The 27,615-nt window shown below is 44.1% G+C and overlaps 1 protein-coding gene across 2 annotated transcripts in view; it reads left to right on the top strand.

The window, feature by feature from the left end:
- Positions 1–11,223, top strand: part of LOC133110188 (cadherin-22-like) — a 299,036-nt gene extending 287,813 nt beyond the window's left edge. For both annotated transcript variants that reach the window (XM_061220105.1, XM_061220104.1), the window contains exon 13: positions 9,526–11,223. In XM_061220105.1, coding sequence (XP_061076089.1) covers positions 9,526–10,037 — 512 coding nt within the window. In that variant the 3' untranslated portion in view covers positions 10,038–11,223. The remainder of the gene's footprint in view (positions 1–9,525) is intronic.
- Positions 11,224–27,615: the final 16,392 nt, after the last annotated feature.

The following is a 27,615-nucleotide window of genomic DNA, read 5'->3' as shown; positions in this document are numbered from 1 at the left end:
AAAAAGTTTGGAGGAAATTGAAAACTAATGAAGACAAATGTTAGCCGAAAGTAATTCAATTAAAATATGAAAAAATAAATCGCAGCATAAATAACGTGCCTTCTGCTGCACTGGAAGTGGATAGAAAAAGTAGCAGGGCCAAAAGGGGAAACCACAGAGAAAGAAAACCTGTAATACTGCAGTCTGCTCACGGTTGCCAGATCATCCGCCGGTGTGAAGGAGTGTAAAAAGCACATCGTCATTCATGAGACGGTGCGGCGCGATAGCGTAATGAAGGCTGGAACCCACGCAGGACCCGTTCCACAGCAACCCTCGGGGGCACAGCGTCGAATTTATACGGGCCCTCGTGGAACACCCCGGATCAACAGCCCTCGCCAAAAACAAAACGCTGGAAAATGTTCACGCCCCCGCAGGGAGACGTTTATCGATCAGGAATATACTGTTTCACAAAAACAAAACAATGTAGCGATGTGTCCCCAGCAAAGCTTTGTTATTCTTTTTTTGTGTGTAAAAAAAGAAGCTACGGCATAAATTACAACCTGACCTTTTTATCTTGAATTATGTGTGGTGGGATTTTGGAGAAAATGTCTACCAACATTATTCAGGACCGATTTAAAAATTATTTGTATGAGTTACTTGATGATTCACACAAATTTGCATCTATAAACCCACCGTTTGAACTTTTTTATCCTAAAAGGTGCCTCTTTCACTTCAGTTCTACCAAATATGGATTTTAGATTCAGTAAGCTTGTCTGACTGTGAAATCTCATGTTTTTTATATTATATCTACACTATCTTCAGTCACGGTAGCCCTTTCCAGTCCCTGGAAGAACAGGAAGTGGGTGAGCCTTTGTTGATTTATTTGGGGTGGAATGGATAGGGAGAAGTGAGATTCCATGAAAGAATGCTTAGATCTGGGTATAAGACTAGGGAATCAACTGTAGTCTTATACTGCTGTTATTAAGACTAGATTCCCAGCTCATTATTTTGTGAGGGAATCTTTTATATTGCGGAATATAAATTGGGTTTTTACAATAGATTTTTTGTTTTTACTATATATTTTCCCCCAGTACAAATGTTTTGGTGTAAATTTACTGCATGACAGCCCGCCGATAATAGACTGTACAGTACAGTGGGTATGGATAGTCAGATACGGCCCTAGACTCCAAATCCGGCCACGGTTTTCTTTTCTCCTGGGTAATTAACTGAACAATTAGTGCTGCTGAACGATCCAACTGTCTTCAGATCTGACTCCCAGGTAAAAGCAGGATGGGAAAACCAGCAGTTCTTGGCCCTAGAGGACCGTGATTTCAGTCAAAGATATAAAGTATAAAGTTTCAACCAACTTTGATGGCTTAGTAGTGAAAAATGTGGACTAGATAGAATCTGCTGACAGTCGGAAGGAAAGAGAGCGAGAGCGAGAGAGAAAAGATACACGCAGTAAAGTGAAGAAATATGCGTGTGACCTTTTTTTATATCGCTCACCTTTCATACGCCAATTACGGGTGGCCCTGTACATCGAATGACAATCACTGCTGTTGTCTGAGGGAGAGGGTCATTAGCAGGCTGAGAGAAGCTAATGGCAATGTCATGGAATTGCACATCTGCCGAGCTTAAAAACGTCTCTTTTTGGTGAAAGATCAGCCCCAAGTGATTTGAGGGAACATGAGTGTGGGTGAGAAAAAAGGGGATCTGAATCAAAGCAATTATCCACGTCACAAAAAGCCAACGGCTCGCCTGGAGGTCACATGACTCAGGGGATTCTTTTCACTAATGAGCACTCCGACCATACATGCTCTGATGGGCTGCGTCCACTTCAGTGTGCATTTTTCTTTATATATATATATATATATATATCCACGCCACAAAGAATTCAGGCTCTCATGGAGGCAAAATGGAGTCCTACCCGGTTTAAAGTGAGAGAGTGGGTACTGTCGTAGGAAGTGAGGATTATGTGTAATACGTTTATTTTCTGAACCCAGCAGTTCCAACAATCAATACCCAGCACTCTGAATGCTGAACAAAAGTGGTATTGCGTGCTAGAACCCCTCACTTAACCTTCACTTAATTTTATAATTATTATTAAGAATAACAATTGTCAATTAAATCTCTGAATTCTTTGATAGATCAGTCTACAGTAAACTGGTGGAATCAACCAACAAGACAAAACAAACGCTATATCAGATCCAAAGATTAAATGAATTAAGAGACAGACAGTTGGAATGATTCATTAAAATCATACATTATTGAATTTAGGTTCACTACTTCTAATTTACACAACAGGAGACATTAGACAAGACATTAAATTACAACTACCCAATAAGAGAGAGAGAAACAGATAAGCCAGACCTTGCCATAATATTACCCCAGGAAGCAGCCCCAAAATAAAAATTGAAATCTAAATCTAACACAAGCCTGTTCCTGCAGCCATCTTAAATACCTTAGCCAGGCTACCCAAGCACGCTTGCCCCTGATTGGGTGATGCTGAGTTAAGGAGCATAAGGAGGGGGGGTCATACTAATTTATACTAATTTAACTAGCCCATATAAGAGGACAATATACTTATTCATTTCACCTTATATTGTTGAAAGCAGGGCTAAGCACCATTATATGATTATGAAAAGATTAATGGTTTTAGTCTCTTTTTAATGACACTAAACATGAATATATGAGGAGGTAATCCTGCTTATCTTATTGAATACCTCTAAAAAGAATACTTTTTTTTTTTACTTCTGCTTCCAACAACAGAGGTCATATTTGTAGACAAATAATTGTTAACTTTGGGCAGTCACAATCTTCATCTACATGTTCCATATAACAAAACCAAATCACACCACGTTGGTCTCCACTTGAATCTGGAACTGCTTTTAACAGTAACATAAACTGTCCAGTTTCAACAATCATTATCTATATAGGCATTCAATGAATGATTTCAATTGAATATAACAGCTTGCATTCAAACTTGGGGGGAAAAGGAAATTGTGGCAAGGCCCTGGTTCTGGTGTTTCTTCAGTGAGAATCTCTGCAGGACGTCAGGCCCATAGATTGCAGGCCTAGATTAGGGTATCAGTGTGGCTTTGATGTCAAAGGACATCAGCATTCTTAGAAGCAATACATCTTGCCCCATCTAATTACCCTGGTCCTCTCTCTAAGGCCCTAATCTAAGCACCACATATTTTACAGTACCAACTAAAGTGGCCAAAAACATTCAGCTGGTAACTATATGATGGTAGCCATAGCAACTACTGGTTCAATATTAGGACGATGAGCACAGGATCAACAGGAACGTAGGTGGCCTACTCGTAATTATGATGTACTGTACCTGCACTGTATTATTTATCCTGAAAGAAAGTAGCATGTCAACCACATACCATGCATGTCAACCTGAGAAATCTATGTATTTGAAGGAAGGTCAAGATACTTCTACAGTATATAAAGTATATTATTAACAAAACATGGCATTGTGCCATTGACATTGCTTGACTGTGTAATTCAAGAATATCAGACTTTGTGGAAAGCTGGGCAAATTTGGCTGGCATTATTGAATATTGTTAGTCAATAATGTTGTGTACTAAGTCTACTTAGTTACTTTTCATGGTAAGAGACAACCATGTAATTTTAGGTGAATATCACTTTCACTTTCAAAAATTGCTCCTTTCTGACTCACCTCAAAAGTTCTGTGTGCTGGGTGTGTCAGAATCAATTGTTAAGAAGCAAGAATGCACTGCTGAGCTCCGCAACAGCAAACCACTTGGTAGACCGCGGAAGACCACTGTAGTGGATGACCGAAGAAAACTTTCAGTTGTGAAGAAAAACCTGTCAAACATATCAAGAGCACTGTCTAGGTTGAAGGCATATATTGAGGGTTTGGTGTGCAAAGGGCGAAAGTGGCATTTTCTGAATTTGTACAGGGGAGTTAAAACAAGGCGGCACGGATGGTGCAGTGGGTAGCACTGCCGCCTCACAGCAAGGAGGTCCTGGGTTCGAATCCCCGTCGCCCGCGGCCTCTCTGTGCGGAGTTTGCATGTTCTCCCCGTGTCTGCGTGGGTTTCCTCCGGGTACTCCGGTTTCCTCCCACAGTCCAAAGACATGCAGGTTAGGCCGATTGGAGAGTCTAAATTGCCCGTAGGCATGAGTGTGTGAGTGAATGGTGCGTGTGCCCTGCGATGGACTGGCGACCTGTCCAGGGTGTATTCCTGCCTTTCGCCCAATGTATGCTGGGATAGGCTCCAGCCCCCCTGCGACCCTGATCAGGATAAGCGGGTTCAGATAATGGATGGATGGATGGAGTTAAAACAAATGTTTGATGGTGAATGAAGGTTTCTGGTATGAGTCTTTAAGTTTGTTCCCTTTATTTGAATGTGGTTCTAGATAGATCAAGAGCTGTCTTTTGATATATAACACTCATTTTGGCCCAAACCCCTGATTAAAGAGAGTATGTCAGTATAACCTCAGAGGGTTTATGGCAAGGTGCAGACCAATTTTTGTAAACCTCAAGAACAGAAGGACTAGCTTAGAGTTTGTACATTTAAACAAAGTTAAGAGTTCTGGAACAAAGTCTTTTCAGGCAACTGCGATGAGCATTAACCTTGACCAGAGTGATGAAAAGAGGAAAGTGTGGAGAAAGAAAGGAACTGCTCATGACTGAGTGCATACCACCTCATCTGTGAAAGATCGTGGAGGTAGTGTTATGGCTTGCGCGTGTATGGCTGCCACTAGAACTGGCTCACTTGTGTTCATTGATGATGTGACCGGTGACGCAGCAGCAGGATGAATTCTGAAGTGTACAAAAACACTTCACAGTAACACTGCTCAGTAACAACCACACATCTCTCAAAACTCATTGGATGGTGCTTAATCTTGCAGCAGGACCACGGCCCCAAACATACAGCTAATGCAACCAAAGTTTGGGATGAAGAGTGGAATGTTCTTCACTAAGTCAGTCACTTGACTGGAATCCAGTTGAACTTGCCTTTATTTGATGATTGTAAGTGCTACAGATTGCACTCACTAAAGAGAATGATATAATTAGGTTTATATGCTTTACATGGGTTTTATGTCTTTCAACACTTTAAACCTGTGTGCATGTTCATGTGTGTGTGCCTGTGTGTATGTGTATGTGTATGTGTGTGCCTGTGTGTCAATGTAACAGTGTCTCTCATTGTGTTATATTGTCCATTACATTGATTGTTTTATTTTGATTCTTTGCTAATTTCTCTTAAATTTATATTATTTTTACATGACATTACATTATTGGCATTTGGCGGACGCTCTTATCCAGAGCAATGAACAGTTGATTAGACTAAGCAGGAGACAATCCTCCCCTGGACCAATGCAGGGTTAAGGGCCTTGCTCAAGGGCCCAACGGCTGTGCAGATCTTATTGTGGCTACACTGGGATTAGAACCACCGACCTTGCGTGTCCCAGTCATTTACCTTAACCACTACGCTGCAGGCCACCCATATTTATGGAGGGTTACATGTTTCTTGCTATTTTCAAAACCTTGCCTTGCAATCACAGCAAAGGAATAGCAGTGAATTATACCATAAGTAATTCTTGAAGGAGTTTTCCCACTGAAGGGCCTCTTTCATGGCCCATTAATCTTTTATGCTGTAACGTACCTGTGCACTCTGTGGGCTTCTAGCAGTACTTCAGGGGTTGATGAAGTAAGCTTGCTGACACAAACTGCTCATATAACTTTCATGTGTAATGCATTTCAATACGAGTTCTTTTGGGTTATATTATAGCCATTATTTTTTAGAAATATTTGCTTCACTAAAGGGTAGACCAGATCTGACTTAAAAGCAATCTAATTGAAAAACTTGCAGGATAGTGAACGGGGAAATATGTTTTTGCGTACGTATCCAGAATATAGACTGCAGATTTGATAAATGAATTTAGTCACGCTAATAATATCGCAAATAACATTTTGGAATATTATTCAGCAGCCAATAAAATAGTCGTATAAGTTCTAATTTCATTTTTAGCACCTGTGCTATTTTTATTTCATTTTCTGGAAAATGGGTGTTAAATCAGGATACTCATCAGCATAGGCTCAAATTAGGAAAATTTAATTTAAGAAAGTTTTTAATTCAATATTTCTTTTTCCCACCTATAATCAGATCTTGTAATCAGTCTAATAATGATCTCAGCTTTATCTTTTTAAATTAATTAATTAATTTCAGGCATATCTTTATTACCTTTGTTCAAAAATTGGCCATTTTCTATTATGAATCTCCTTACGTTTTTTCTGTTTTACACGGATGAGTTTCAATTATATCTTGTATGAATGACGCATATGATTACATGTTAATATGTTCATTTGTAGCTGTCTTCAAGCTTTTGGATTTATTCTCCCCAAAAAATAAGACATATTACATTTGGCCTGGCCAGTAATAAGGGTTATCAAGACTCTAGCATACTTTATAAATCATTGTGTTCTGCTCACTTATTAGACACGTTGGTAATGTTCACCGGGTTAAACTGGCCCAGGACATTATTGGGATTCAATACAGAAATAAAAAATATTCATAAATTCTTCACAAATACTGTCTTTAACTCAATCCCAAGCAATCTAGATACAATGTATGGTTAATTATTGCTAATTACCTCTGCAAAATTAAATGGTTACTCTTCTTGAACCATTTGAGGACGGGCATAATCCTGCTCTCCCTCTGGGGTTTGTTTTCCAAGAGTCAATGACTCGAAATATTACAAAAACAAAGTTACAGGTGCTCTAAAAGAGGATACAGATTATTGTGGCTGTGGCTGGTGTGCACAATATCACCAAAACATTTCAAAGCATTCCAAGTTGTTTATTTTTTAAGCTATATCTTGGCAGACAAAAAGACACATGGAAACATATTGAATTTATTATTCAAAAGCAGGCTGGCTCCTTATTTATCAGCATACTGAATAATATTAAAATATTTTGAGCATGAATTTAGATGCTCACCGATATAAATGGAGTCACATCAAATGCCCTCTATTGTGGAACCAAAGGTGTTTTCACTGTCTCCCTCAGAATCTTTTACTCAGATGAGAGATTCCTCCAGAGGAAGTCCTCTATTTAGACTTAGGCAACTCAAAATACAGTTTTTGTCTTTTTTGGCATAAAATATGAATAACTGTTTTACGAAAGCGCAACAGCCGCAATGTATGTATTAAAAATGCTATGGTTTTGTTATGCAGGTGAATAAATGCTTTGTTTAACGCAATCCTAACAAACTATACACCTTTGGAAACATCATATCATTTGCTAAAATTATTTTCAGTCGTCACTACAATAACGTGCCCATAGTTGGTTCTTTGCTGAGCAGAAATTATACTGTACTTTCTTACACACGGATGGGGGTAACGCATTTTCTGTGCTACTGCATTACCGATACTGATCAGAGAAGCTCATGAGTACGCTCATAGTGTTCCAGATAGCCTACATAAAACATAGATAATAGCATATCAACAAGTACTTTTGTAGAAGTATGCACCGGTGAAACGGACAACAATGATAATTCCTCCAGAGAAATTCTTAGTAAACAATGGACATTCTATCAACATTTCTCCAAGTGAGCACGTTTTTAGCCCTATGATCAGCTTGAAATGACCAGCTATCAGCTGTTCCAAAACATAGCTTGAGCTGGCCAAACCACGTTGTGTATGGAGGTGGTCTGAACTGGTCAATCAGCTACCAACTGTTTCAAAACCAAGCTTGAGCTGTTTTGTTTTTTCACCAGGGATTATTTAAAAAAATAAGATGCTCTCACTTTGTACCTCTAAACCTTTGTTTAACCAATAATCAAGCCAGTATTGATTATTTAAACAACATGAGGATCTCATAAGAATGTTCTCTTCCCAATGCTGGCTTTCCGAATGATACAGTACAAATTACAATGTAGCAGTTATACTCCCATAGCTGTGGCACATTAGCAAATACACTGCCGAATGGTGAATATGCCCTGTTGTTAATTACGTCTTTGGGGACTTTTGGGGTACTTGTGTTAAAATTAGACAATGACAAAAACACTTTTGTGAGATGCAGTGTGCGTGAGTCCAATTTTTTACATTTCTTTTTCTCCTAGCACCTGTTACCTAAGCCAGGTGTGCAAACCTTAAATTAAGTTAAGAAAATAAAGATAGGTAACATTTGTCTCTAAGTATTGCTCACCGCTATTGGCAGGTAGATTTACTGTTAGGGTCTGGACATGGATATGCTGTATGGGCCTTCGTGTGTTACAGGAAACTGATTGATATTGGTCTGCCTCTCACAAACTCACAGTATTTACAGTTGCTTTTTAAATATGTAAAAATGTGCAGTCAAGCCTCAAGTAGATGTAGCATGTTTGGGCTTTGTATAATTATACTTTGTTGTAATCCACTCTGATGTTGTGCCCCTCTGTCAGAATTTTTGATTTGCAAGTTTGATTTGCAAGAAATCCATACTTCTCTGCGGTTTAATTCTGAAAATACCATGGCGCACTCTTTGCCAGTACCCTAATAAGCGGATATGAGGCTCCCTGCAAGCATTCAGAAAATCTGGGCCAGACGATCTCTTCCTCTTCCCAAAGTCCATTACCTCCGAGAGGCAGTACTCGAAACTCCCTTTGAGATACTTAAGGCTTCCTGTCCAAACAGCATGTAAAGTAAATTAAAAGCCAGAAAAAAAACGAATAGGCCATTTTAATTTTGCTCCAGTCTGACCTCCTCCCCCGACTCTATTAAGAAATATGCTACCCATGTCCAAGCCTCTTTGCCAATATGCCGGAGATAAGAAGAAACTTAATAGAGCTGTAATTGAAGTAAAAACATTGGGTGTGATAAGTCAGTTTATGCATTTATTGCTGTTTATGTAAACTGCTTTCCAATGTCTGTTTTGTTAGTATTTATTAGTCGCATTTGTAATTAATCTTAGTTTTACTTGTATTAATGCCCATTGGGTTAATGAGGTTAAAGTATCTTTGTCACAATTAAATATTAGGTATTTTTTGTGATATCACTTGGCAAAAAGGTAAAAACGAGAGGTAAAACCACTGGTTACTTGATTATTTTTCATAAAGATGACCTAGAAAATGTTGTTTTTAAACAACAGTGCTGGAAGTGATCAAGAAAGGGGAAACAATGTGTGCAGTTTGGTAGGGTAACACTTTATTTCACTGGCCGTTAATTACCTAGTGTTTACTGGGTAAATTCCAGCTACTTGTGTAATTATTAGGCAACTATTTTGATCTCAGTGGTAAGTACTAGGAAACAAAGGCAGTAAGTACCGTGAAACAAACTTGTACTCTGAAAATAAGTTTTTCCAGCCCGTTTCATAGTACTTACCTCTGAAGTCAAAATAGTTACCTCATAATTGCACAGAGATAGCTGGTATTTACCCAGTAAATACTAGGTGAAATAACGTTTTACCTGTGGTGGCAAATGTGTCGGCTGGTTGAGAACAAAAAGAGTACCTTTGCAGCTGAAGTGGCTGTAAGATAACAAACATGGCTGACGGCTTGTGTTCCGTTTCCCCCCCCCCCCCCCCCTCAGTCCTGGTGCTGCTGATCCTCACTCTGAAGCGTCACCGCAAGGGCCAGCGGATGACCGAGGACGAGGAGGACATGCGCGACAACGTCATCAAGTACAACGACGAGGGCGGCGGCGAGCAGGACACCCAGGCCTACGACATGAGCGCCCTGCGGAACCTCTACGACTTCCCCGAGGTGAAGAGCGCCGAGGCGGGGCCCGATCTGCGCACGCTCCCCCAGTGGATCCAGAGCCACGCGGCCGGGGACGGGGGCGCCGCCGACTTCTCCCTCTTCAAGGGCTACATCCGCAAGAAGGTGGAGCAGGCGGACGCCGACCTGTCGGTGCCGCCCTACGACTCCTTCCAGACCTACGCCTTCGAGGGCTCCAGCTCCCCCGCCCTGTCCCTCAGCTCCATCCACACCCTCTCCACCACCTCCGAGCAGGACTTCTCCTACCTCAGCGACTGGGGGCCCCGCTTCCGGCAGCTGGCCGGCTTTTACTCGCTGGGGCCCCCCGAGGAGGAAGGCTCCTAGCGCCCTAATCCTGACTTGTACGAGGGTCCCGGAATTCTGTCCACCGACCCCCCCCAACAACCCACCTTCATTGTTCTCCCCTGGGACTTTCCTCAAAAACCAAACTTTCCCAGTTTTCATATCCCCTTATCGGACCATTGACCTCTGACCCCTGACCTCTGACCCCTTGAGACTGACTACGAATGGGCGGAGGTTGCGAGCTCTCAGGCACCCCCTCTTCCATGACCTAATCAAGTGAAGACTTTGGAGGATGGGAGTGAAGGGGCAGCTTTTTTTGTCTGGGTTTTCTTTTGGGGTTGGAGAAAAGTTTGTTCACTCGACTGATGGTTTTATTTTCTTTTACAAGAACCGAATATCTGAAGAAATTTATAAGGATTACCAAACCACACGAAAGAGAGAAAGGGAATTTCCTAGCCAAGGCAAACTACCTGGAGCAAATGTGTATTTATTCAAGATAAAAGATATTTATTTATATTTATTTGTATTTATTTATTTATTCGTCGTGTTCAAGGTGTTGGATTCAGCTGTGGACATCTCTCACGAAAAAGATCCTGAAAACGCAGGGAGTAAACGCCCTCTTCCTCACGGTGGGAGGCCCTGTCTTCTGCGTTCAGCGATGGAAGTGCTCTGGTGAAGGAGGCCTTCAGAACGAACCGTCAATATAGTGCTGCTATAGTCCCACAGACACTTCGCTCAAATTTGTACATTTATTTTCTAAGAAAACTTTTGTAATTTGGCAAAGACAAACTAAAGACGTTTATGACAGGTGGGGTGGGGTGGGGGGGTATCATTTTTAATGAGCCAGCCAATTATGAGCTTTCCGTTTTGTGATGATGTACACTTCTTCTGATACGACTCTTTTACAAGGGATTATGAAAGTGGCACGCTGTGGACACTGTTTTATTTGGTTTTACCCTTTCAGTCTCATCTTTGAAAAAAATGTATTTGTTAAATGGCAGCAATAAGACAAAAATACAGAAAAGATGTAAGTTTCTGATATACCGATGTTTGTTTCATGGGGTCAGGTCCTTTTCAGCTGTTTCCAGAGTGATTTCTGTTCAGTCACCGTTTGTAAATGTGAGTGTGTCAATGCGTTCTTCTGACTTCTTCTGATTTTATAATTTTTTTAATTGTATTTTTTCAACCATAATTAATTGGTTGCTTCTGTTACAATTAGTCTATGGTTTTTTGGGCAGGGAGGGGTAGGGGAGGGGGGGGGGGGGGGTTGTAGCACCAAAACCCAGTGCTCATAAATACTTTAATGTTGACCTTTACTTGCAAATGTATGGAAATAAAATTCAAATCAATAAATATTTAAGGAAATTATTTTATCTTAAAAATTTACCTGTCACTGTATGTTGCACTGTGTAGAGGCATAATTGGAAAGAGAAGGTACTACTGTGTTCCTTTAATAATTCATGATGCATCCATTTTTTCAAATACTCTTTAACTGGTACTTGGTTTGAAGAAAAATACATAATCTGTACACGGGGATGCCCATTTGGTAAATTCTGCCTTATATTAAATATTTAATATGGGATATTAAACTTAAGTTAGTTTAATATATTAAGCCTTAGTTTAATATTCCATGTGAAATATTTAATATAAGTCTCTCTAAATGGGGCTGAGAATTTTTGCTGATATGTAAGTGCAAATGTCCGTACTTTTCCTGATAAGTAGGTACGTGTCATGAGTATGAATTTCATATTCTGTGCCATATTCTGTACATAATGTCAAGAAGTTAACTCAGAAGACACCACAGGGTTTCCTGAAGTGTGAGCAGTTCTCTGGCTGTCGGAGGGTTGCCGGTTCGACCCCGCCTTCGGTGTGTTGAAGTGTCCATGATCAAGACACCTCAGCGGGTCTCCCTGAATGGTTGGTGCCGTAAGTATGTGTGTGTGTGTGTGTGTGTGTGTGTGTGTGTGTGAATGGGTCAATGAGGAGCATTGGTACTGCACTTTGGAGAAAGGCACTATTTACATTTACCATTCATTCATTCATCCATTATCTTAACCCGCTTATCCTGAACAGGGTCGCAGGGGGGCTGGAGCCTATCCCAGCATACATTGGGCGAAAGGCAGGAATACACCCTGGACAGGTCGCCAGTCCATCGCAGGGCACACACACCATTCACTCACACACTCATACCCATGGGCAATTTAGACTCTCCAATCAACCTAACCTGCATGTCTTTGGACTGTGGGAGGAAACCGGAGTACCCGGAGGAAACCCACGCAAACACGGGGAGAACCTGCAAACTCCACACAGAAAGGCCCCGGCCGATGGGAATTCGAACCCAGGACCTCCTTGCTGTGAGGTGGCAGTGCTACCCACTGCACCATCCGTGCCACCTACATTTACCATTTAATAAAGATTTTAGTCATAAAGCCTCAAACAGACCACATTTACACCCAAAAACTGAGGTTTGATCCACAGGTGGAGCGCGAGAGAGAGGCAACCGTCGAGGCCTAGTCCTCTCACTGCAGATTGGCTGCTCCTGATCTCTGTAAAGGACATGCCTGCCCACAGCCTTGAGTCATCCTACAGCTCTCAAAGATCCTGGTGATTGCAACTTTCTTCTTTTACAAACGTTAGAAACCGTTTTCCCATCAAAAACATCCTGGTTACTTCTCGAAGCTGGCCTGTGGGGTAGTGACAAGAGGGAAGCTTTTACGTTGAAGAAAAATAAACCTCTCAGGTGCTGTGTAGTTTCTATGTGACATTTGATGGTAAGATTAGATAAAATGTGAACTTTTGTTCGGCCAGAATTGTGGGGTGACCAGAATATAGTCGATTCATGGAAGTTAATCCCTGTCACAGCCATTTTGTTGTTTCTTTAACCAGTTTCTTCCTTGCTTGGATGCTCAGTTTTAACCCTCTGGGCTCTGAGGATAAACTGAGGAACACTTTGTGATTGTGATTGTGCCATGCTCTGACATTTGTGTCATTTTCATCTACTTTCATCATATTTTTGTTGTCAGCACAATCTCAGCTACATGGGGCGGCCTGTAGCGTAGTGGTTAAGGTAAATGACTGGGACCCGCAAGGTCAGAGGTTCGAACAGCCGTTGGGCCCTTGAGTAAGGCCCTTAACCCTGCATTGCTCCAGGGGAGGATTGTCTCCTGCTTAGTCTAATCAACTGTACGTCGCTCTGGATAAGAGCGTCTGCCAAATGCCATTAATGTAATGTTAATGCACAATAATAGTAGAATCATGTTGGTTGTAAATTGCTCTAAATCACACACATTGTGATCATCCTCTGCCTTCATTTTCTTCGACCTGTCGGTGACTTTGATACAGTCAACCATGAGATTCTGCTCTCATCCCTGACTGGGATGGGTGTCACAGGATCTGTATTTGCATGATTATCTTCATACCTCACTGGTCGTTCCTACCAGTTGACTCTCTCACCCACACCCCCTACGAACTGTAGCTCAGTTCTTCTCTCTACACACCATGTCTTGGTTCTGTTTTCTCTTCCCATGGCTTTTCTTACCACTCAACTCTTTCTTTCCTTCCCCCCCCAATACCCAGGTCACCACACAGATTTCTGCCTGCTTGGCTGATATCTCTGCGTGGATGACTTCCAACCACCTGAAGCTTAACCTTGGCAAGACTGAGCTTCTCTACATCCCTACTAAGTCCTCCTCTCCTCTCTCTCTGTATCAACCTCTCACTGACTGTTGAGGACTTTGTTGTATCCTCCTCCTCCTCCCATATAGCCAGAAATCTTGGGCTCACCCTGGCTCCACATGTATCCTCCACTGCCAGAACCTGCAGGTTCTTCCACTTTAATGTACGCTGTATCCGTCATCTCCTGACAGAGAAAGCCACCCAGCTCCTAATCCAGGCGCTTGTCATCTCCCATCTGGATTACTCTAACACCCTCCTGGCCGGTCTCCCAGCTTGTGCCATCAAGCCCCTCCAGCTGGTCCAGAATGCTGCAGCCCACCTGACCACCAGTCAGCCCAGGTCGGCTCATGTCACCCCACTCCTCATTGGCCTCCACTGGCTTGCTATTGCTGCACGCATCTGCTTCAGGGCACTAGTGTTGGCATTCCAGGCTACTAAGGGGACTGAGCCACTTTACATTCAATCTTTAATTGCTCCCTACACCCCAACAAGACCACTCTGGTCGAGCTGCACGTTCACGGTTGTTTTCCATTCTGGTTCCTCAGTGGTGGAATGACTTGCCTACCACTGTCAGGAGAGCAGAATCCCTCCCCCTACTTCGACGCAGACTAAAAACACTCCTTTTCAGATAATACCTCAGTCCTCCTTCCTGATTGTTGTAAAAACAAACACCAACCAATCAAGGTCTTGAGTATCAAAAGATTATATTTTTTAGCAAATCCAATGAGAAATATAAAATAATTTACTAAAACTTAGTGTTGTTACTGCTATATACAAGGAGAGGGCAAATGGCCTTTCTGTACTGAATGTTTGAGTAAGGGATAACTTCACAGGCTACTCACCTTCACACCTGGCCTCACCTCAAAGACAAACACTTTTTCAGAAAGCAGTTCTCAGTGAGGGATGGAGAAAACAGAAACAAAGGCATTTATTGAAAGCACGACTATACATGGAAGATGGCATTCACACACACACCTAAATGTATTGTGGTGCCTGGGGGTAAATCCTGAGGCCGTGGGTGGGCCCAGCTGAAATCCAAGACACAGGAGTCAGTAATCCAGAAAAAATTAGACTTTTTATTTTTTCTGTTTTTTTTTTTTTTTTCGTTGGGGTATTGCTGATAGCGCCCCCCCTCAGGGCAAGGGTAGTAAAACGGGAGAAAATAAAAGGGCCGTTGAGGCAAAACTAAATTAGGTTCTTCCCAGACCGGGGTATTCTTCAGGGCCTCCTTCCTTCTTCACTCCGGGGCCGCGTCAGGGCTGGGGGAAGCACACAGAGATAGGGTTAGGTAAGGGGGCTCAATTATCCTCACGTGTCCGTTGGTAATGGTGGGGCCTCCTTTTAGGTTTAATCCTCCAGGTCAGTATGGTAGAGGCTCTTTCCTCTGCTCTTCCTTCCTCAGCATAGGCGCCGACCGACTCCGTTTGCAGCCTCGACCGCGCCTTAAATATCTTCCCCTGCTCATTAGGGAAAAGAGCTGCAGCTGAGTCAGTAGTTTTCCACCGTGTTCACTTACGTGCGCTGTCCGGGGTCCTGGACCTGCAGGTAGAGGGTTCTCTCTCCATGGTGCTGATCTCCCCATCACTTCCCTAGGAAAATAGACCCCTTCGCATACCTCTCCCAATGCATAACGGTTGCAGGGTTGCGTTGTGCGGGCCCTTCTGGGGTTCTCTACCCACGTGGCGCAACATGCAGGAGCAGGGGCGCCACATATTCCCCCCCTCAGCTCCAAGCCCCGGGCGGGAGCGTCTGCCCCTAGGCCATCCTCTCTCCTGGATAGCGCATCAGCATTCTGGTGCAGCTTCCCAGCACGATGCTCCACCTTGAACCTGTAGGGTTGCAGCTCTAAAAACCAGCGGGTCACTCGGGCATTGCTGTCCCGGTTAAGGTACATCCATTTTAAGGGGGCATGATCAGTCACCAACAAGAACTCACGGTCGAGTAGGTAGTAGCGTAATTTACCTACTGCCCATTTGATGGCGAGGCATTCCTTCTCGACCGTGGCGTAATTCTTCTCATGGCTGAGGAGTTTCCGGCTGATGTACGTCACTGGGTGCTCCACTCCGTCCTGGATCTGCGAGAGTACAGCCCCAAGTCGGTCTGCAGCACAAAGGTTTTCTTAAAATCAGGGGTGATCAGTACCGGTTCCTCCCCCAGGGCTGCCCGTAAGTCCAGGAAGGCTGCAGTGGCGAGGGGGTTCCACTGGACCCGGTTGGGCTGCTCCTTTTTGGTGAGGTCGTGGAGCGGGGCTGCTCGTGCTGCAAACTCTGGAACAAACTGTCGGTAGTACCCCACCAGACCCAGGAACATTCTCACCTGCTTCTTGGTGGCCGGTTGGGGCCAGGTGACGATGCTGTCGACCTTGTTCGACTGGGGCTTCACCCGTCCCCTCCCGACAGTGTGGCCAAGATAGGCCGCTTCCTCCAGTCCGAGCCGGCACTTCGCAGGGTTAGCTGTCAGCCCGGCCTCCCTCAGTGACGTCAGCACAGCTTCGATCCTGCCGACGTGACTGTCCCAGTCGGTGCTGTGTATGATTATGTCATCCAAGTAGGCTGCGCAATACATCTGGTGGGGCCGTAACACCTGGTCCATCAGTCGCTGGAACGTGGCTGGGGCTCCATGTACGCCGAAGGGGAGGACTGTGTATTGGTAGAGGCCCGTGGGGGTCGCAAAGGCCGTCTTCTCCCTGGCACGGGGGGTTAGGGGAACTTGCCAATATCCCCGCGTCAGGTCCAGGGTGCTTATGAATCGGGCCGGTCCCAGCCGCTCGATGAGTTCGTCCACTCTCGGCATGGGGTACGCGTCACACAGGGAGATGTCGTTCAGCCGGCGGAAGTCGTTGCAGAACCGCCAGCTCCCATCCGGCTTGGGGACCAGCACCACGGGACTGGACCAGGCACTGCGGCTTTCCTCAATGACCCCGAGGTCAAGCATTTTCCTCACCTCCTCCTGTATGGCGTGTCTGCGAGCTTCCGGGATTCGGTAGGGTCGTAGCTTCACCGTCTTCCCTGGTTCGGTGCTGATGTCGCGGGTGATCAGGTGGGTGCGGCCAGGCATAGTCGAGAAGACGTCCCGGTTCCGGTCGACCAGCTCACGTAGCGCTTGCTTCTGCCGGCAGCTCAACTGCTCTCCCATCCTCACATCAGGGGTCGGTGGTGGGACACACTGGGCGGAGAGGGCTGGGGTCGGAGCTGGGGGTGGCTCATGCCATCTCTTCATCAGATTAACATGGTAGATCTGGAGGTGGCGTCGTCGCCCCGGCTGCCTCACCCGGTAGTTCACTGGTCCCGTGCGCTCCACGACCTCATACGGCCCATGCCATTGGGCCAGAAATTTACACTCACTGGTGGGGACTAGGATCATCACCTTGTCTCCTGGGACAAATTCTCTCACCTGCGCTCCCCGGTTATACAGCCTCGCTTGCTCTTGTTGGACCTGTTCCATGTGGGCCCTCATCATGGGCCAGATCTGGGCCATCCGCCGGTCCATTTGTTCCACGTGTTCGATCAGGCTGCGGGTTTTGGACGGTTGCTGTTCCCAGGCCTCCTTTGCCAGGTCTAGTAGTCCCTGAGGTCGTCGGCCATATAATAGTTCAAATGGAGCGAAGCCGGTCGTGCTCTGGGGTACCTCTCTGACTGAAAAGAGGAGATAGGGTAAGAGCTGGTCCCAGTCCTTACCGTCAGTCTCGATTGTCTTCCTCAGCATGGACTTGAGGGTTTTGTTGAACCTCTCCACTAGCCCATCGGTTTGGGGGTGGTAGACGGAGGTCCGCAGTTGGGTCACGTGTAGCAGCCGGCACATCTCTTTTAGGACCCCTGACATGAAGCACGTCCCTTGGTCTGTCAGGAGTTCCTCCGCTATCCCGACCCGGCTAAAGAGCATGAACAACTCCTTGGCCACTGCCTTTCCTGTCGCAGTCCTGAGCGGGATAGCTTCTGGGTAGCGAGTCGCATAGTCCAAGATCACCAGGATGTACCGATGTCCCCGGCTGGACTTCGGCAAGGGCCCCAGGATGTCCATCGCGATCCTCCTGAAGGGTACATCGATAACAGGAAGGGGGATTAGTGGGTTTCTCAGGGTTACCTTAGGGCTATGGAGTTGGCACACAGCGCAGTGGCGGCAGTAGTCCTCCACAGCCTTTTTCACCCCGGGCCAATAGAACCTCGCCAGGATCCTCTCGTAGGTCTTCTCCCTTCCCAGATGGGCTCCCAGTAGGTGAGTGTGGCCTAAATAGAGGACTCGGGACACAAACGGTTGGGGTACGAGCAGCTGCTCGACTTCCTCCCCCTGTGGGTTACAGACCCGATAGAGCAGGTCACGTTTTACCCTGAAGAAGGGATAAGCTGGTGTACTCACCGCCCCTTGGGGTACCCCGTTAATGTCTCGGGCGTCTCTCCAGGCTTGAGCGAACTTGGGCTCGTTTAGTTGGGCAGTGCCGAAGCGGGTGGGCGCTTCGGCCTCCTCGCTCGTCTCTCGGGGCCCATCCGAGAAGGCCAGACGGACGTCTTTCTCCGGGGGCAGGGCCTCCCCAAGCTCTTTTTCGGTCGCGGTGACGGTTCCACTGGTGGCCGGGGGGTTTGGTTGGCGTTCCCACTCTGGTAGCGGGGCCTCTACTTCACTGTCCCCAGATGTCACTGCCCAGACTGGATGGGGGGTGCGGCGGGCCGCCCGTCGGGGCCGTCGTGGCCTCATCTCGTTCGGAGACCGGGGCCCCTCCTCCCAATAGGTCCGGAACAAAGGGCAGTCTCTTCCCATTAACACAGGTACGGGTAGATTTGGTACCACTCCTGCTCTCACCGAGTGGGTTCCCCGTGGGGTGATTAGGTCCACCCACACCGTGGGGTATTTCCTGGTGTCCCCATGGATGCATGCCACAGCCACCTCTTCACCCCTCTCTTCTCCCGCAAATTCTGGTCGCAGCAGGGTGATGGCACTGCCCGAGTCGAGCACTGCTTCAGTGTCCCGGTCCCCCACTCGTACCGGGAATCTGGGGGCCTCCGTACTCTGATGTGCCCAGCAGGTGGTCAGGTACAGGCAGGGGTGCACGGGGCTGCTCGCACCACTGGCGGTGGGCCTGGACACCTCCTTCCCAGGGCAGTTCCTGACTAGATGCCCCTCCTCTCCGCAGTTGTAGCATCTCCACTCAGGCCGTGGTCTCCCTGTATTGGGTCTGCCCCGGCGATTTGGGTTAGGGAGGGGCGGTGGGTGCTTCACAGGTTGTGGGCCCTGGGTTGGTTGGCTCTGGGTTTCGGTGCGTTCTGGTTGGAGCATCTGCTGGGTTACCTGATGGTTTTCAAGGAGGGCCACTAGGAGGTCTACCGAGGCGGGTCCCACCTGGGCTACGTATTGTTTGGCCTCCTTCGGTAGGGCGCGGGTGCATCGGTCCAACACGACCCTCTCCAACAGGGGTGGCCCCTCTCCCTCGGCCAGCCAGCTCTTAGTCAAGCGGGTCAGGGCGGCGATTTGGGACCGGGTAGGCTGGGAGGCATCATATGACCATTCGTGGTAGCGCTGGGCTCGTGCGGGGAGGCTGAGCCCATATCGGGCCAGGATGGCTTTCTTCAACTTGAGGTAGTCGGTGGCATCAGCCACGGTCATATCCCGGTAGGCCTGTTGGGCCTCCCCCATTAAGAAAGGGGCTAGTATGGCCGCCCAGTCTGCTGGCGGCCATTCTTCACGTTGAGCTGCTTGCTCGAACACGTGGAGGTACGCCTCGACGTCATCGTCGCCCGTCATCTTCATCAATACATCTCGTGGGGTCCATCTCGACCCGTCGCGTGGAGATAGGCGACAGAGTTCAACCACCGCTTCCTGCAGGGCCCGCTGGGACTTTGCCAGCTCGGTGATGCCCGCATCCTCCACCATATGTGGTGCCTGGGGGTAAATCCTGAGGCCGTGGGTGGGCCCAGCTGAAATCCAAGACACAGGAGTCAGTAATGCAGAAAAAATTAGACTTTTTATTTTTTCTGTTTTCTTTTTTTTTTCCGTTGGGGTATTGCTGATAGCGCCCCCCCTCAGGGCAAGGGTAGTAAAACGGGAGAAAATAAAAGGGCCGTTGAGGCAAAACTAAATTAGGTTCTTCCCAGACCGGGGTATTCTTCAGGGCCTCCTTCCTTCTTCACTCCGGGGCCGCGTCAGGGCTGGGGGAAGCACACAGAGATAGGGTTAGGTAAGGGGGCTCAATTATCCTCACGTGTCCGTTGGTAATGGTGGGGCCTCCTTTTAGGTTTAATCCTCCAGGTCAGTATGGTAGAGGCTCTTTCCTCTGCTCTTCCTTCCTCAGCATAGGCGCCGACCGACTCCGTTTGCAGCCTCGACCGCGCCTTAAATATCTTCCCCTGCTCATTAGGGAAAAGAGCTGCAGCTGAGTCAGTAGTTTTCCACCGTGTTCACTTACGTGCGCTGTCCGGGGTCCTGGACCTGCAGGTAGAGGGTTCTCTCTCCATGGTGCTGATCTCCCCATCACTTCCCTAGGAAAATAGACCCCTTCGCATACCTCTCCCAATGCATAACGGTTGCAGGGTTGCGTTGTGCGGGCCCTTCTGGGGTTCTCTACCCACGTGGCGCAACATGCAGGAGCAGGGGCGCCACAGTATGTTAGAGGTGATTCTGGTAGTGAGCTCAGCTGTGGTTCATATTTAGCATCTCTGTAAATATGATAAAAACTAAATTGTTAGGAAATATGGCATAAAATCAAACTTTATTTATAGGCTATTGCACATTTAATTCTTTTGGCTGCCCTCCATTTACTGGATGCAACATGTTAATTAAACTGAGTGCTGTCCACGTTGGACAGAGTCTGTTTGGCCTGAATTACACTTTTGAAAATGCCAGCAGACTTAAAGGTGAGTAATTGCGATATTAAAGTTTCATGAATACTTACGTACAAGGGATTATTAAGTTGTTTTGGAGCGGGCCTCGAGAATACACTGGCGGACTGTGCATAGAAGAAAGCTTCTGGTGTAAAAGAATGCCTGCAACTTATAATTTCACGTCCACAACGCATCTGACGCAAACATTAGCTAACGTTAACTAATGTTCCCAAACATATTGGCTAGTTAAGTTTGGTCACTTTTGCTTGTTTATTTGTTTGTTTAAAAATAAAAAAAAATAAAAAATAAAAATTCAAATAGGCCCTGGTCCTTATCGTTGTTGTACAGGTAGCAGAAATTGTACTTCCCTCTAGGGTCTTTCAGCACACTTATCCCTGGTTATGGGTATGCACTTTGTTGTACGTCGCTCTGGATAAGAGCGTCTGCCAAATGCCATTAATGTAATGGAATGTAATATTCACATATTTTTCTGTTCAGCACGAATGTTAGCTAATGTTAGCTGATAGTTTGAGAAGAACTGAGAAAAAATGGCTGCTGATGCGGAAAACACAGAGAACAAAAAGTGAAAATGATTACACTATTAATACTCTTTAATCAATGTAATATTTGTTCTTACCTTAAAAAAAACAATCACAGGTAAGCAACGACTCTGCTAGCTGGCACTGTTAGTTCTAATTCTCTTCCATTTGTATTCAAAATGTGTTAGTGGCAAACTAAATGGAATGTTCATTTAAAATCAACAGTAAATTCAAAAGTAACTGATGCAAACATAGTTTGCTGTGAGCATTTGCTGTCTTAAACCCACATCTGGTGTAATTCAGGTGTTAGTAATGGCGTAACATCACAATACCAAAATCAGTATTTTGCAAGGCCTTGGCATTAATATTGGATTTGAGACGGCAGAACAATCCAGATTCAAAAAGTGCTGTCTTACATGGGATGCAAATGCAAACTTATACTGCGTGTTTATAATTATATGGGATTTTTGTCCTTATAAGTTTTTTTATTTGTTTTATATATATATATATATATATATATATATATATAATTATTATTATTCTATTATTATTATTATTATTATTATTATTTATTTTTTTAATAGAAATTAAACTAAGCTGAAAAACTTTCTTTTAAACACAAAGCCAAAAGTTGGTAGGCTCAAAACATCAAAACAAGACCAGAACAATAAATAACGTATGGACGTAAATTATATGGACGTAAATTAAAGTGGACAGTCTACATTTTAACCTTCATTTCACATTCCATGTGCTGGATTACAGAGCCAAAACCACTAAAATTGTGTCACAGTCGAAACACTTATGGACTGTACTGTGTATACTCTATATAGCACATTTTGCATTTGTCACAATAAACCTCACAGCAAGTTTTCCAAGAAACTTCGATTTGTCTCTGAGGAAAGAAGCAAAGTTGTGTTTATTTGAAAATTAAAAAATAAAAGGGCAGATGCTGATTGAATCGAGGCAACGGGGTTGAACCATAAGTAAAAATGTGAATCCCAGAAACACTGGCTTCCCTAGGGCCAAATAATTTGTGAGTGGTAAAATCCAAAGACTACTGGGGCATTGTTCTGTTATTACTTTTCCTATTAGCCCGTTTTAAAAATAATTGTAGTTTTCTTTCTATCCATCTGATTCTCTGACACCTGCTGACTGCACACACCTGTTGCACGGTTGGGGAAAATGTTCAATTCAGCGAATTCACAAAATTAAGTAATTCAGTTCCAGACAAATTGTCTTTATTGAACATTATGAGCATCTTTCAGTTCATTTTCAACTGAGTTTGTGAATTGTGTTTAAACATTGAATTAACCTGTTGAGCCTTGTTTTCTGCACTACAAAAATGGGTCACAGATTTATGGCCTTCTGAACACATACTGTAAGCCACATTCTGATAAACACACACGGCAAAGAGCCTCTCAAAATACAGGAGCAGGCAAGGCATATTTCATGTAAATCTGTCGTTGGAGTTGTTAATATGAATAATTTTATCTGAATGTTCAGGCTGTAGTTCCAAAGGCACAGCCTCTCAAAAATGTGTAAAGTTAATTTCAGAAATGTGAGAAAGTTTCCACTGTTCCTACAACTATCATGTGATCTAATATTATTATTATTATTATTATTATTATTATTATTAATAATAATAATAATAATAATAATAATAATAATAAATGTGAGGTATTTTTCAAAGCCCTGATAGAAAATAGGGTGCTTCTGATGCATCTATGGAGGGGGGGAAATATAGGGTACAGTTAGTTAAATTGGAAAGGATAACAATGGCATCTAAAGGTTTCTTTTTTTCAGCTGTTTCCAAGAAATACATTTCTGGTTTACGCACTACACTGTTTTTTTCATGATCTCCATTTGATGCAAAGCACTCTCTCTGACCTTTCACGTCTCCTCTCTCTAAATGATGCATGTTCACTGCAAATAAACAACACTTAAGATGAAGCAAAGCTGAATAATTGTGAATCTCAAATGAATGTCTGAGCGTATCTGAAATTAATACTTTAATTAGAATAACAATTCACATCACTCAACAGCCAATTGCCTTGCTTCAGTGAGGATGTTATTTTCTCATTTTTTAAAAACAACCTAAAATGACATCTTTATTTAATTTTTTTCATGCACAAGAAATAAATCAGGAAGATACAATCCACACATATGGACTGGTAAGCCCTAAGGGGTTAAAAAGTAAGGTGTCCATTTTGTGTTGCATAAATAATAAATAAATAAAAAATTTTGGAACACCAATCAACTTAAAATTTTCCCAAATTATCTGCAGATAAAGTGCGCACTTGCCTATTTTGTGGTGCTGATGTGCGCTCTATGTAGACATTAAAATACTTTTCATACCACTTAAATGACAGCTGGTCTGACATCTAGTGGTATGTTAGAAGTGAGTGCATCTAAAAAATGTTGTACATATAAAGAGGGTTACATCTTCTGAACAGAACAAATGAGACCAAGCTTTGGACAAAATATGCCAACATTTTTTATAAATGTTCCAATACAATACTGTTCCTTGCTGAATTTCATCAGTTCATTCACATTTTAGTCAAGAACAGACTACAGAAGTCAATACATGCCTAGTACCCGCTTCATATATTTATTTATCTTAAAGAGGTGCATCATAATCCCAATTTCCTCTGATTTGATGGACTGGAGTCATAACTCCACATCACTTCATCGGTTCCGCTGCCAAGGATTATGTGCCGAGTCATTCTCCTCTCATTACTGCGGCCTGTGTTTGCAGAGGCTCCAGGAAGTAGAAATAATGAATACCCGATGTCCAGCTTCCTTTGGAAACGACTATTTAAAGAGATGATTGATGCTTAAGAGTTCAGCGAGCGGCTGGTGCGGACGGAACGGCTGCGATATTAAATCTAAAACCTTCAAATGACAGAGGTTTCATCACGCCAGTCACAACACAGGCCTGAGACGCCATGCTCCCCGTCGGCCAGCATCTGTCGAGTGCCAATCGCTGTACAGTCAGACGGTGAAGAGTGGAAACGCAGCAGTTCTGCAACACTGCTTTCTGTGTGGGATACGACTGTGGGATACTCACACGCTCAGAAGAAAAGGTTGGTGAGAAAATTCAGGAAAGACACCACTGACAGCCTTTTCCGCTTCTAGGACCGAAGCACGGAAGGTATATTTACAGTAGGTTCAACAGTAAATGATCCTGTCGTAATTTTAATGAATTCACTAGAATCTGCAAGTAAACCTGTGACTTTCATGACCAGTATTGAACGACATCTGCAATCACAGTAGAATGTGGAAGACAGGCAAGAGATCTTTGAGCTACAGTATCTACTGCAAACACTGACATTGGTTGGCTGCAACTTTTTATTTCAGCAACATCATCCGTGCATGACAATCTTACACATTCCATGGGACTCTTTTACTTAAATGTAAACTTTTCACCAATTCAGTGAATAGATTTTGCAGTTTGCATCTGCTACCATAATGTTCATTTTATAAATGCATTTCTGAAAATCAATGTTTTTTTAGGTTTTTTTTAACACGTATAAGAGAACGGTTCAAGAAAGTATGCAGCTCAGGTCTAGACAGAAGCAAGTTACTGTAAATATTCCCTCATTATGAAACAAATATGAATGTATCTTCACCAGCTCAATAGAAGGATTGCAGTTTGTGTATATTTACTGGACCCAGGCTTGTGCATGACTAAAGACTGTCAATCAAATGGAATGTAATGATGGGATAAAAATACGATTACTGCTGCTGCTACTGCTACTACTACTGCGACTGCTACTACTACTAATAATACTGCTACTACTATTATATATATTACTATTATATTTACGATGACCTTATTATTATTATTCCAGAAAAATCACCCCCTCCCACCTCCCAGGTTACCTTGTGGTGTTTGAAGAACAGAGTGATGGCTGACCTCACACACAGGCAGAGCTGCTGAAGTGGAAAGTGTTGCTTGGACCACAACTGTGTGCTGAAAAGCTGTCATGATTGGCACCACGAGGGCGGAGGATGAAAAAGCATACAAGAAAAACAAGCGTGGAGAAGCCCACAGCCCTCGTTATGCATGAAGACTGACGCAGCGCTGCTTCCTGCTGTAAGGTGGGCAGGAGTACCTAGGTGAAACGCTAAATGAAATATTAGAACGGCTGCCTCCAAGCAAGCTGCAAATGAAAACTAAACGATAAGTGCTTTGAATGACAGGTGTCATTACCTCCGAGTGCCCCGTACACTGTTTCAGTGTTTAACCTGTCAAGATCTATCAGTGTTTCATGTACCTCTGCTGGCATGCATTATGCAAGGGCTGTCAGGACATAAATATGATCCCCTACTGTATAATGGCTGCAAGCAAAGGATTGTGGGTATTATGATGCATATGTTCTACAGCTGAACACAGAGAAAAATACTGGGTCATTCTGCAAGAAAATCAACCAGAGGTATGGGAGTTGACCACTTCAATTTTGCTCAAACTTTGTGTAAATGTTCTTTATATATTCAATAAAGAATTGTCACATTGAGGGGGAATATTATGTCTGAAATTGCTCTGCATGCCATGAAGAACAAAGTGCCATGCTGTCCCATATTGTGCTTATCCTGTTACATTGCTAACAAATACAGTGCATCCGGAAAGTATTCACAGCGCTTCACTTTTCCCACATTTTGTTATGTTACAGCCTTATTCCAAAATGGAATAAATTCTTTTTTTTTCTCAAAATTATACACACAACACCCCATAATGACAACATGAAAGAAGTGTTTTTGAAATTTGTATTTCAAACTTATGTACATAAGTATTCACAGCCTTTGCTCAATACTTTGTTGATGCACCTTTGGCAGCAATTACAGCCTCAAGTCTTTTTGAATATGATGCCACAAGCTTGGCACACCTATCTTTGGGCAGTGATTCCCAAATTGCTCAGTTTAGACGGGCGGCCAGCTCTAGGAAGAGTCCTGTTGTTTCCGAACGTCTTCCATGTATGGATGATGGAGGCCACTGTGCTCATTGGGACCTTCAAAGCAGCAGAAATTTTTTTGTACCCTTCCCCAGATTTGTGCCTCGAGACAATCCTGTCTCGGAGGTCTACAGAGAATTCCTTTGACTTCATGCTTGGTTTGTGCTCCGACATGCACTGTCAACTGTGGGACCTTATATAGACAGGTGTGTGCCTTTCCAAATCATGTCCAATCAACTGAATTTACCACAGGTGGACTCCAAGTAAGCTGTAGAAACATCTCAAGGTTGATCAGTGGAAACAGGATGCACCTGAGCTCAATTTTGAGCTTCATGGCAAAGGCTGTGACTACTTATGTTCATGTGATTTCTTAGTTTTTTATTTTTAATAAATTTGCAAAAATTTCAAAAAAACGTATTTCATGTTGTCATTATGGGGTGTTGTGTGTAGAATTTTGAGGAACAAAATGAATTAATTCCATTTTGGAATAAGGCTGTAACATAACGAAATGTGGGAAAAGTGAAGCGCTGTGAATACTTTCCGGATGCACTGTACATGAAATGAGGCAACATATTTTTTAGCTGATCAAATTAAAGACACGTAATTAGGTTGCTGACCACATGTGTTTAAGTTCTTTAACATTTTTTCCGTTAAAGAACTTCAAATCATTGACAGCATTCCCTCCTGAGGGATCGGTGTGAAAGACAACATTCCCTCCTGAAGGATCACTGTGAAAGACAGCATTCCCTTCTGAGGGGTCAGTGTGAGAGGTAAAGAACTGCTGACAGATTAAGGGCCAGGGGCCTCTCAGGGGCCTCTCAGGGGCCTCACAGGGGCCTCACAGGGGCCAGGCCGTCCCCTCCCCTCTTTAATCACCATCACGACGGCCTCCCCCATGTCCAATAGGTCATAAAGCGCAGGCACATCAGCGCCCTGTGAAAATGTGAGAAACATCTTTGCTCCGTTCTTGAAAGGCAGCGCGGTGACACCCGCTCCTTTTCCACGCCCGGTGACAGGCTGACTGACAGCGCTCCGGGGATATTTCTGTCCTGGCGTTAGATTTGACCCCTTTTTCCACCGGGAATTCATAGCCAGGAATGGATACAATATTGATTAAAACGTTTCACAGAAATGTGAAGATATTGCTGAAAATATCGATTGCAAACAGTAACATTCATTAAGGGGGCATCGCCCGGGCTTGCTGATGGTTTATGTAATGGACAAAATCGACATTTTCCTTTTTTAGTTTCTTAAACCCATGATGTCAGATTTATTTTAAATGCAGATTTACTGCATTGCCTTAGGGGCTCATAACGTGAACCGCTGCTAACAGAATGACAAGGCCCTAATATTATGATTGACAAGCTGAGTATACTGTATGTTAACACCTGTTTGTTGTGGTTTCAGAGAGGGCAAAGATGAGGCTAGTACAGAACCGGTCTACACTGTGAAGAGCTTTGTACTTTGTCCTTCACCTTTTCTTACAACAGGTATATACATAGTTCAGTGTGTCACTTGACATTCGATTAATAGACATGTTTTACATTGAGTCACTCCTGATAAGAATAAGTGCGTTCTCCTGGTTACTAGTACAGATGCCACATCACTGAAGCAATACTGTTAGGAATGCCAAAAAGCAAAT

This window comes from Conger conger, chromosome 14, assembly GCF_963514075.1.
Source record: "Conger conger chromosome 14, fConCon1.1, whole genome shotgun sequence".
NCBI classification, from domain to species: Eukaryota; Metazoa; Chordata; class Actinopteri; order Anguilliformes; family Congridae; genus Conger; species Conger conger.
The sequence above is the reverse complement of the archived record's forward strand: the minus strand, read 5'-3'. Positions and strand labels throughout refer to the sequence as shown.